We start from the raw sequence: 12,254 nt of genomic DNA, 5'->3' as shown, positions 1-12,254 counted from the left end.
GCGGAACAGGCTCGAGGGGCCGTGTGGCGGAGCAGGCTCGAGGGGCCGTGTGGCGGAGCAGGCTCAAGGGGCCGTGTGGCCAACTCCAGCTCCTAATCCTTATGTTCTTATGTGATGGGTTTCCCCATATCAGTCCCTTAGACTACCGGTGGCAGAATGATGGAGATGAAAGCTCAAAAGGAGCACAAACATTCCTGATGTTTTACTCTTTTCCAGCGAAAATAGGGAGTGACGAGCCGATGGATGATGAGGACACGATCTTGCGGAAGATGAGACTGCTATCCGACTATTACGATGTACACCAGGAGATTGGACGGTGAGTGTCACAGTGCAGTGGGGACTTCACACTCGGGCGCAGTTAAGGTTCAGATTGGTTCTGCAATTCTGGGGCAGATCAAGAGAAATGAAATTTAACACTGACTGATATAAAGTATTGTCGGTTAGAAGAATGAATGAACTATGTAGTTACATACTCAGCGAGTAGTTGTGATCTGGAATGCGCTGCCTGAAAGGGCGGTGGAAGCAGATTCAATAGTAACTTGCAAAAGGGGAATTAGATAAATACTTGAAAAGGAAAAATTCACAGGGCTCTGGGGAAAGAGCGGGGGGGGGAGTGGGACTAATTGGAGAGCTCTTTCAAAGAGCCGGCACAGGCACGATGGGCCAAATGGCCTCCTCCTGTGCTCTATGGTTCTCTAATGACGGGAACAGAATAAACTCAGGGAGACATGGAAAGGACTTGGATGTAACGGTAGACTCATTTACAATGTTAACGCAATAGCAACATAGGAACAGGAGGAGGCCATTCAGCCCCTCGAACCTGTTCTACCATCCAATTGGATCACGGCTGATCTGTATCTTCACTCCATCTACCCGCCTTGGTTCCGTAACCCTTAATACCCTTACCCAACAAAAATCTATCAATCTCAGTTTTGACCTTTTCAATTGACCCCCAGCCGCAAAAGTTTTTTGAAAGAAAAGGAAAGACTTGCATTTCTATAACTTTCACGACCACCGGACGTCTCAAAGCGCTTTACAGCCAATGAAGTACTTTTGAAGAGCAGTCACTGTTGTAATGCGGGAAACGCGGCAGCCAAATTGCGCACAGCAAGCTCCCACAAACAGCAACGTGATAATGACCAGATAATCTGTTTATTTGGGGGAGAGTTCCAGATTTCCACTAGCCTTTGTGTGAAGAGGTGCTTCCTGACATCACCCCTGAACAGCCTGGCTCTAATTTTAAGGTTACACCCCCTTGTTCTGGACTCCCCCCACCAGAGGAAATAGTTTCACTCTCTCTACCCTATCGAATCCTTTAATCATCTTAAACACTTCAATTAGATCGCCCCTTAATCTTCGATACTCGAGGGAATACAAGCCTAGTTTATGCAACCTGGCCTCATAATTTAACCCTTTTAGTTTCAGTATCATTCTGGTGAATCTGTGCTGCTCCCCCTCCAAGGCCAATATATCCTTCCTGAGGTGCGGGGCCCAGAACTGAACACAGTTCCTTCAGATGGGGTCTGACCAGAGCTTTATACCACCGTAACATAACTTCCGCCCCTTTGTATTCCAGCCCGCTTGAGTTAAAGGCCAACATTCCATTAGCCTTCTGGACTCCCCCCACCAGAGGAAATAGTTTCCCTCTATCTACCCTATCAAATCATTTTTTGTACCTGTCCACTGGCTTTTAGTGATTTCTGTACTTAGATCCCCAAATCTCTCGGCTCCTCCACAGTTCCCAGCTTCTCACCATTTTGAAAACACTCTGATCTATCGTCTTGGGTCCAAAGTGGATGAGCTCACACTTTCCCACATTGAACTCCATCTGCCACAGTCTTGCCCACTCACTTTATCAATCATAGAATGGTTACAGCACAGCAGGAGGCCATTCGGCCCGTCGAACCCGTGCTGGCTCTCTGCAGGAGCACCTCAGCTAGTCCCACTCCCCCGCCCTTTCCCCGTAGCCATGCAAATGATTTTCCTTCAGGTACTTATCCAATTTGAGGCCGAACCAGTGTTTTATAAAGGTTCATGGTGTGGAGATGCCGGTGTTGGACTGGGGTGGACAAATGTAAGAAGTCACACAACACCAGGTTATAGTCTAACAGCTTTATTTGAAATCACAAGCTTTCGGAGCGCTGCTCCTTCGTCAGGTGAAGTGGAGAAATGCATAAAGACACAGCTTATAAAGGTTCATCATAACTTCCTTGCTTTTGTATTCTATGCCTCTATTTATGAAGCCCAGGATCCCGTATGCTTTTTTAATCACTTTCTTAACCTGCCCTGCCACCTTCAACAATTTGTGCACAAATACCCCCAGGTCTCTCTGTTCATGCACCCCCTTTAGGATTGTACCCTTTAGTTTATATTTCCTCTCCTCATTCTTCCCACCAAAATGTATCGCTTCACACTTTTCTGCATTAAAGTTCATCTGCCACGTGTCCGCCCATTCCACCAGCCTGCCTATGTCCTCTTGAAGTCTTATCACTATCCTCCTCACTGTTCACTATACTTCCAAATTTTGTAACATCTGCAAATGTTTAAATTGTGCCCTGTACACCCAAGCCTAAGTTATTAACATATATCAAGAAAAGCCGTGGTCCTAGTAACAACCCCTGGGGAACACCACTGTATACCTTCCTCCAGTCCAATAAACAACCGTTCACCACTACTCTCTGTCTCCTGTCACTTAGCCAATTCCGTATCCATGCTGCCACTGTCCCTTTTATTCCATGGGCTTCAACTTTGTGGGCAAGCCTATTTTGTGGCATTTTATCAAACGCCTTTTGGAAATCCATGTACCCCACGTCAACCACATTGTCCTCATCAACCCTCTCTGTTACCTCATCAAAAAACTCAATCAAGTTACTATCAATGTCCCTTTGCAACTTTCTGCTCCCATCTACACTATTTACTGTGCCATATAGCTTAGTGTCGTCAGCAAACTCTATTCCTTCCTGCAAGTCATTTATAAATATAGTGAGAAGCTGAGGTCCCAGTACAGATCCCTGGGGGACACCACAAATCACATCCTGCCAATTGGAGTACACACCCATCATCCCTACACTCTGCCTCCTACCTCCTGACCAATTCCCCACCCATGTCAATAGGTTGCCTCCAATTCCACGCACTCTTATTTTTGTTAACAGTCTCCTGTGTGGAATGTGGAAATGCATTTAATAAAATAAATTTGAATATGAGGACGCAGAGCCAGAATATGGGATGCGTGTCTGTAAAGGTTATTGTTTATAACGCACTGGTCAGACCTCATTTTTACATCGAGTTTATAGCACAGAAACAGGCCATTGGGCCCAACTGGCCCGTGCCAGTGCTTATGCTCCACACGAGCCTCCTCCCACCCCTCTTCATCTCACCTCCATCACCATATCCTTCTATTCCTTTCTCCCTCATGTGTTTATCCAGCTTCCCCTTAAATGCATCTCTGCTATTCACCTCAACCACTCCCTGTGGTAGCGAGTTCCACATTCTCACCACTCTCTGGGTCAAGAAGTTTCTCCTGAATTCCCTATTGGATTTATTAGTGACTATCTTATATTGATGGCCCCTAGTTCTGGTCTCCCCCACAAGTGGAAACATCTTCTTTACGTCTACCCTATCAAACCCCTTCATAATCTTGAAGACCTCGATCAGGTCACCCCTCAGCCTTCTCTTTTCTAGAGAAAAGACCCCCAGTCTGTTCATCCTTTCCTGATAGTTAGAACCTCTCAGTTCTGGTTTTCAAATATTTGTCCAGTTTTCCTTTATAAGATACAACGGTGCCCACATTTCCTCGGGTTATGTGTAACCAGCGTTTGTTTTTTCCTTTTCCCAAAGGGGCGCGTTTTCGTGCGTGAAGCGGGTCACGGAGAAGAGCAGTAAATTGGACTACGCGGCCAAATTCATCTCCTTCCGTGCCACTGCTCGGGAAGATGCGGTCAGGGAGCTGGAGATCCTGTCGCGACTCGACCACGAGAGGATTGTCTACTTCCACGACGCGTTCGAGAAAAAGAACAGTGTCATCATCGTGCTGGAGCTGTATCCTCTCAGCACTGATTCGCCCGTTAGAACCGGGGAGTGGGGCGGTTACTCTCATCTCGGAGTTAGACTCCAGACCTGATGGGGCGGGAGGTTGGCTATTAAGAGTTCTTTTGTGAAATGTGTTTGGGTACTCAGGAATCCAGTTCCGAGTGGGTAAATGAAAGACTCGCATTTCTATAGCGCCTTTCACCACCTCAGGATGTCCCAAGGCGTTTTACAGCCAATTAAGTACTTTTGTCATGTAGTCACAGTAGGAAACGCGGCAATTTGCGCACAGCAAGCTCCCACAAACAGCAAATAAGAACACAGGCAATAGGAGCAGCAGTAGGCCGTACAGCCCCTCACGCCTGCTCCGCCATTCAATAAGATAACGGCTGATCTTCGACCTCAACTCCACTTTCCCCCCATATCCCCATGAATGACCAGATTATCTGTTTTTAGTAAACTTGGCTGAGGGATAAACATTGACCCCAGGACATCAGGGAGAACTCGCCTGCTTTGCTTCAAATAATACTCTGGAATCTTTTGCATTCACCTCAGAGAGCAGATAGGGCCTCGGTTTAAAGTCTCATCCTAAAAACGGCACCTCCGACAGTGCAGCACTCCCTCGATACGGCACTGGGAGCATCAACCTAGATTTTGTGCTCAAGTCCCTGGAGTGGGACTCGAACCGACAACCTTCCGACTCAGAAGTGTGAGCACATCTGAAGTATACCGGGCGGCTGAATCGAAAGGAGCCCGTTTTACGCTATTACCAAAAGTCAAAATTACCCCCATTGACGGGTCAGTGTAGAGGGAGCTTTACTCTGACTCTAACCCCGTGCTGTACCTGCCCTGGGAGTGTTTGATGGGACAGTGTAGAGGGAGCTTTACTCTGACTCTAACCCCGTGCTGTACCTGCCCTGGGAGTGTTTGATGGGACAGTGTAGAGGGAGCTTTACTCTGTATCTAACCCGTGCTGTACCTGCCCTGGGAGTGTTTGATGGGACAGTGTAGAGGGAGCTTTACTCTGTATCTAACCCGTGCTGTACCTGCCCTGGGAGTGTTTGATGGGACAGTGTAGAGGGAGCTTTACTCTGTATCTAACCCGTGCTGTACCTGCCCTGGGAGTGTTGGATGGGACAGTGTAGAGGGAGCTTCACTCTGTATCTAACCCGTGCTGTACCTGCCCTGGGAGTGTTTGATGGGACAGTGTAGAGGGAGCTTTACTCTGTATCTAACCCGTGCTGTACCTGCCCTGGGAGTGTTGGATGGGACAGTGTAGAGGGAGCTTTACTCTGTATCTATCCCGTGCTGTACCTGCCCTGGGAGTGTTTGATGGGACAGTGTAGAGGGAGCTTTACTCTGTATCTAACCCGTGCTGTACCTGCCCTGGGAGTGTTTGATGGGACAGTGTAGAGGGAGCTTTACTCTGACTCTAACCCCGTGCTGTACCTGCCCTGGGAGTGTTTGATGGGACAGTGTAGAGGGAGCTTTACTCTGACTCTAACCCCGTGCTGTACCTGCCCTGGGAGTGTTTGATGGGACAGTGTAGAGGGAGATTTACTCTGTATCTAACCTGTGCTGTACCTGCCCCAGGAGTGTTTGATGGGGCAGTGTAGAGGGAGATTTACTCTGTATCTAACCCGTGCTGTACCTGCCCCAGGAGTGTTTGATGGGGCAGTGTAGAGGGAGCTTTACTCTGTATCTAACCTGTGCTGTACCTGCCCTGGGAGTGTTTGATGGGACAGTGTAGAGGGAGCTTTACTCTGTATCTAACCCGTGCTGTACCTGCCCTGGGAGTGTTTGATGGGACAGTGTAGAGGGAGCTTTACTCTGTATCTAACCCGTGCTGTACCTGCCCTGGGAGTGTTTGATGGGACAGTGTAGAGGGAGCTTTACTCTGTATCTAACCCGTGCTGTACCTGCCCTGGGAGTGTTTGATGGGACAGTGTAGAGGGAGCATTACTCTGTATCTAACCCGTGCTGTACCTGCCCTGGGAGTGTTTGAGGGGACAGTGTAGAGGCAGCTTTAAGTTGCACTGTGCTTGACCTGGGAATTGTTGCATCCCCTAAACAGCTCAGCAACTCTATCCTTGCACCGGTGTTTGAGAAGTTTTTACAGGCAGTTATACACTGAGTACTGTTGACTGATAGAATACCAGATCTTTCATCTGCAGCCTGCCACTGAGCTCCCCTTGAGGAATAGCAGGGGTTTGTCCCACTCTTCTGTTTTTGCTTTGACTCTGACTGCAGCTGTGCTCAGGAGGAACTGTTCGATCGGTTGATCAAGAGGCCCAGTGTCTTGGAAACCGAGGTGAGTAATGGAGTCACAAAAGAATTAGGAGCAGGAGTCAGCCACACGGCCCCTCGAGCCTGCTCCGCCATACGGCCCCTCGAGCCTGCTCCGCCATACGGCCCCTCGAGCCTGCTCTGCCATACGGCCCCTTGAGCCTGCTCCGCCATATGGCCCCTCAAGCCTGCTGCGCCATACGGCCCCTCGAGCCTGCTGCGCCATACGGCCCCTCGAGCCTGCTCCGCCATACGGCCCCTCGAGCCTGCTCCGCCATACGGCCCCTCGAGCCTGCTCCGCCACACGGCCCCTGGAGCCTGCTCCGCCATACAGCCCCTCGAGCCTGCTCCGCCATACAGCCCCTCGAGCCTGCTCTGCCATACGGCCCCTCGAGCCTGCTCTGCCATACGGCCCCTCGAGCCTGCTCCGCCATTCAATAAGATCATGTCTGATCTTCGACCTCAACTCCACTTTCCCGCCCGATCTCCATATCCCTTGATTCCACTAGAGTCCAAAAATCTATCGATCTCTGTCTTGAATATACTCAACGACTGAGCCTCCACAGCCCTCTGGGGTAGAGAATGCCAAAGATTCACCACCCTCCGAGTGAAGAAATTTCTCCTCATCTCAGTCCTAAATGGCCGACCCCTTATCTGAGACTGTGACCCCTGGTTCTAGACTCTCCAGCCAGGGGAAACATCCTCCCTGCATCTACCCTGTCAATGTTTCACCTCTGATTCTTGTAAACTCCAGAGAGTGTAGGCCCAATCTATTCAATAAATGAATCACGACTCATTCACTGCAGTCCTGGGTTTTGTGAAAGTAAAGGGTAACCATCCCACGCAATGTCCTGCCAAAGTCTTCGGTGTTGAGTTTAATCCATTTGTCTCCAATGGACAGACACCACGCTCCAGCGAAGAATGAGGGTGTGGCTGTTATTTCAGGAGATGCCATTCACTGCACTGGACCCAGTAGGAGTTCGGTTTGAGCTGATCCATTCGCTTGCGCACTCAGAGTGTGTACTGGCGGTGTGCAAATGAATTCTCAAGGTGTTATTGACCAGCACAGCGATTTGTTCATTGAGATCTTTATTTTGTTTTTAAATTCAATCTCAGGGATGTGGGCATCGCTGGCGGGGCCGGCATTTATTGTCCAATCCCCGTACAACTGAGTGCCTTGGGAGACTACTTCAGAGGGAAGTTGAGGGTCAACCACGTTGGTGTGGGACTGGAGTCACATATAGGCCCAGACCGGGTAAGGACAGCTGGTTTCCTCCCCTAAAGACGTTAGTGAACCCGTTGGGTTTTTAACGACAATCTGACAGCTTCACGGTCACTTACTGATCCCAGCTTTTTATTTCCAGATATTTTAAAATTGAATAAAAATTCTCAAAATGCCCACGGTGGGATTTGAACCAGCACTCTCACCAAGCGTGTTACATCATTGCGGCTGGTCCAGAGAGACCCTGACAGCCAGGTGGTCCCAGGTAGCTGTATCTGGGTGACGGTGGGACTTCTCCCAGTCGGATAGAAGGGGAATGGGAGGTTATAGGCTGGTTTCCCTGTCCGTTTGCACATGCTGTACTAACTGAGATCTCCTTTACCAGCTGCGGTTATACGTTCAACAGATTCTGGAGGGAATCAGCTACCTGCACCAGAATAACATCCTTCACCTGGACATCAAGGTAACCTCTTTCACTCAGTGTCCATCTGCCTGGCCTGGGGTTAACACAGTGGATCTTCAGAGTACACAATCTCTTGTGATTCGCTAACTCGCTGAGGTTTACAACAGGTGCAAAAATGAAAATAGATCTTAACTGCTAATGAAAATTGTTAGAGATTTTATAATCCTGTGATTTAGATCTCCCTCTGATTGTCTCCTACTCTTTGCTTACCTCGTGACCTCTGCCTGTCTCCTACTCCATGTCTGTCTCCTGCCCTCTGTCTGTCTCCTGCCCTCTGTCTGTCTCCTGCCCTCTGTCTGTCTCCTGCCCTCTGTCTGTCTCCTGCCCTCTGTCTGTCTCCTGCCCTCTGTCTGTCTCCTGCCCTCTGCCTGTCTCCTGCCCTCTGCCTGTCTCCTGCCCTCTGCCTGTCTCCTGCCCTCTGCCTGTCTCCTGCCCTCTGTCTGTCTCCTGCCCTCTGTCTGTCTCCTGCCCTCTGTCTGTCTCCTGCCCTCTGTCTGTCTCCTGCCCTCTGTCTGTCTCCTGCCCTCTGTCTGTCTCCTGCCCTCTGTCTGTCTCCTGCCCTCTGCCTGTCTCCTGCCCTCTGTCTGTCTCCTGCCCTCTGTCTGTCTCCTACTCCATGTCTGTCTCCTACTCCATGTCTGTCTCCTGCCCTCTGTCTGTCTCCTGCCCTCTGTCTGTCTCCTGCCCTCTGCCTGTCTCCTGCCCTCTGCCTGTCTCCTGCCCTCTGCCTGTCTCCTGCCCTCTGCCTGTCTCCTGCCCTCTGTCTGTCTCCTACTCCATGTCTGTCTCCTACTCCATGTCTGTCTCCTACTCCATGTCTGTCTCCTGCCCTCTGTCTGTCTCCTGCCCTCTGCCTGTCTCCTGCCCTCTGCCTGTCTCCTGCCCTCTGCCTGTCTCCTGCCCTCTGCTTGTCTCCTGCCCTCTGCCTGTCTCCTGCCCTCTGCCTGTCTCCTGCCCTCTGTCTGTCTCCTACTCCATGTCTGTCTCCCACTCCATGTCTGTCTCCTGCCCTCTGTCTGTCTCCTGCCCTCTGCCTGTCTCCTGCCCTCTGCCTGTCTCCTGCCCTCTGTCTGTCTCCTGCCCTCTGTCTGTCTCCTGCCCTCTGTCTGTCTCCTGCCCTCTGTCTGTCTCCTGCCCTCTGTCTCTCTCCTGCCCACTGTCTGTCTCCTGCCCTCTGTCTGTCTCCTGCCCACTGTCTGTCTCCTGCCCTCTGTCTGTCTCCTGCCCTCTGTCTGTCTCCTGCCCTCTGTCTGTCTCTCCCTTTATGTCTGCCTCTCTGTCTCTCTCTCTCTCTCTCTCTTTGGCTCTCTCTCTCTCTGACTCTGTCAGTCTGTCTCGCTCTCTCTTTGTGTCTGTCTCTCTCTCTGACTCTTTCAGTCTGTCTCTCTCATTGTGTCTGTCTCTCCGTCAGTCTGTCTCTCCGTCAGTCTGTCTCTCTCGTTGTGTCTGTCTCTCTATGTGACTCTGACATTCTGTCTCTCTCTGTCAGTATGTCTCACTCGTTCTGAAATTATGCCACGGACTACGAATGTGGGAACATTTAAAACATTGGTGTGAAATCGCTTCATCCACTATTAACTCATTTACACACTGGGGAGTGACTGACCTGATGGGACGAGGGTTAGAGACACTGACAAACCTTTGAGGCTGCAATACGACTCCATCTGCCCAAACTACAGGCCTGGATCCCAATAAGGAGCTCACTGGGCTGGAGAATGACTGTCACCGTCTTCCTAGGGAATCTTTACCCCTTAAGTCACAGGAGAGTAGGAACTGCTGGACGAAGGCAGACCGAGGTCCATCTGGTTTGCCTTCTACCATCCTGGTAGTCCCATGATCCAACGATAATGGGAGATGTTGACTAATCACAGCGATCAATCTCTAGCCATTAATCTACAACAGACCAGACATGAGGCGAGGAAAACCCCCAGTTGGTGGAGAGCTTTGGGAACCAGAGGTCCAAAGTCACCTCTTCCTCCCGAGCACGTCATGTCTTAAATTCCTCAAATACTGAATCCACAAAATGTTATTTCCATGACCCAGAAAACACCAGACCCAGATCTTGACAACAGTGGAATGAAGTTCAAACTTGTGTGCGTGCAACATATCGGAAGCGGTCATGGCGTTGGCACGTGGCTGCTGGCGGATAGCGGCAGCTGCCGCGTGTTTCATGGCGTTTTGAGACCGCCCTCGCATGCGGTTAGCTCAGCGTGGGCGTACTGGACCCAGACACGTGAATGGGGAAACTCCTCCTCGTATCAAACTGTTTCAAAATCAGGAGGGGTTTTGATTGAGTAAGGAGAAACTGCTTCTGGTGGCAGGAGGGTCGGTAACCAGGGGGCACAGAGCGAAACAGAGGAACAGGAGGAGGCCATTCAGCCCCTTGAGCCTGTTCCGCCATTCAGTGAGATCATGGCTGATCTGAGACCTAACTCCATAAACCTGCCTTTGCCCCATATCCCTTAATACCTTTGGTTAACAAAAATCCATCAATCTCTGATTTACTATTAACAATTGACCCAGCATCAATTGAAGTTTGCGGAAGAGAGTTCCAAACTTCTACCACCCTTTGTGTGTAGAAGTGTTTCCTAACTTCACTCCTGAAAAGTCTGTCTCTAACTTTTGGACTGTGTCCTCTAGTCCTAGACTCCCCAACCAGCGGAAATACTTTCTCTCTATCTACCCGATCAGTTCCCCTTAATAGCTTAAAAACTTCGATCTAATCACCCTTTAATCTTCTAAATTCCAGGGAATACAACCCTAGTTTGTGTAATCTCTCCTCGTAATTTAACCCTTGGAGTCTGGGTATCATTCTGGTAAACCTACGCTGCACTCCCTCCAAGGCCAATACAGGTAGACTATCCTTTATCTGAAAACCTCGGGACCAGCCGTGTTTTGGTTTTCGGAAAATTTCGGATTTCGGAAGGTATTTTATAAGACTGGGAAATTTGTCGGGGGTGGGTCGGCGGGGGTCGGCCAGGGGGTCGGGGGTGGGGGTTGGCGGGGGTCCGCGGGGGGGTCGGCGGGAGTCGGGGTCGGCGGGGGGGGGTCGGCGGGAGTCAGGGTCGGCGGGGGTCGGGGTCGGCGGGGGCGTCAGCGGGGGTTCGCGGGGGGTCGTCGGCGGGAGTCGGGGTCGGCGGGGGGGGTCGGGGGGGTCAGTGGGGGGGTCGGCGGGAGTCGGGGTCGGCGGGGGTCGGGGTCGGTGGGGGCGTCGGCGGGGGTCCGCGGGAGGTCGTCGGCGGGAGTCGGGGTCGGCGGGGGGGGGGTCGAGGGGGGTCGGTGGGGGGGTCGGCGGGAGTCGGGGTCGGCGGGGGGGTCGGCGGGGGGTCGTCGGCGGGGGTCGGGGTCGTGCGCCACTCTGGTCATGTCGTGCGCATGACTTACGCTGAACGAAAAAACCTTCGGTTTTTAGAGGGTTTCGGTTTTCGGAAGTTCGGATAAAAGGTAGTCTACCTGTATATCCTTCCTAAGGTGTGATGCCCAGAACTGCTCACAGTGCTCCAGGTGTGGTTTAAGGTAAATGGCAAAAGAGCCAGAGGGGAGATGGGGAGAATTTTTTTACGCAGCGAGTTGTTGTGATCTGGAATGCGCTGCCTGAAAGGGCAGTGGAAGCAGATTCAATAGTAACTTTCAAAAGAGGAATTGGATAAATACTTGAAGGGGAAAGATTTGCAGGGCTGTGGGGAGAGAGCAGGGGGGAGTGGGACTAATTGGAGAGCTCTTTCAAAGAGCCGGCACAGGCACGATGGGCCGAATGTCCTCCTCCTGTGCTGTGAGGTTCTCTGATCTCTCTTCCTTTCATTTCTCCTTCCAGCCAGACAATATTCTCATGGCAGACTCGGCCAGTGAGAGTGTCCGCATCTGCGACCTCGGGCGTGCTCAGGAGGCCACCCCGCACACGCCGCAGTTCTGTCAGTTCGGAACCCCCGAGTACGTCTCACCAGAGATCGTGAAGCAGGCGCCAGTCTCACACGTTACCGACATCTGGTATGGAATATCGTTACTGTGTGTGAGTCAGTCACTGACGCCGTTCTCTCAAATCGCAAAACTGTTCGATTTAAAGAAAGAAAGACTCGCATTTCTATAGCGCCTTTCACCACCTCAGGACGTCCCAAAGCGCTTTACAGCCAATGAAGCACTTTTTTTGATATGGAGTCACTGTTGAAATGTAGGAAACGCGGCAGCCAATTTGTGCACAGCAAGCTCCCACTAACAGTAATGTGATAATCTATTTCTTAGTGATGTTCGTTGATATTG

General features: G+C 50.9%; 1 protein-coding gene across 3 annotated transcripts in view; it reads left to right on the top strand.

Moving 5' to 3' along the window:
* Positions 1 to 12,254, top strand: part of spega (striated muscle enriched protein kinase a) — a 536,975-nt gene that overhangs the window by 383,937 nt on the left and 140,784 nt on the right. For all 3 annotated transcript variants that reach the window (XM_085986741.1, XM_085986740.1, XM_085986742.1), the window contains 5 exons: positions 217 to 316; positions 3,838 to 4,038; positions 6,277 to 6,337; positions 7,920 to 7,997; positions 11,812 to 11,984. In XM_085986741.1, coding sequence (XP_085842867.1) covers positions 217 to 316; positions 3,838 to 4,038; positions 6,277 to 6,337; positions 7,920 to 7,997; positions 11,812 to 11,984 — 613 coding nt within the window. The remainder of the gene's footprint in view (positions 1 to 216; positions 317 to 3,837; positions 4,039 to 6,276; positions 6,338 to 7,919; positions 7,998 to 11,811; positions 11,985 to 12,254) is intronic.

The sequence above is a fragment of the Somniosus microcephalus genome, chromosome 4 (genome assembly GCF_052327205.1).
Source record: "Somniosus microcephalus isolate GS21.2 chromosome 4, FLI_Smic_1.0, whole genome shotgun sequence".
NCBI classification, from domain to species: Eukaryota; Metazoa; Chordata; class Chondrichthyes; order Squaliformes; family Somniosidae; genus Somniosus; species Somniosus microcephalus.
The sequence above is the reverse complement of the archived record's forward strand: the minus strand, read 5'-3'. Positions and strand labels throughout refer to the sequence as shown.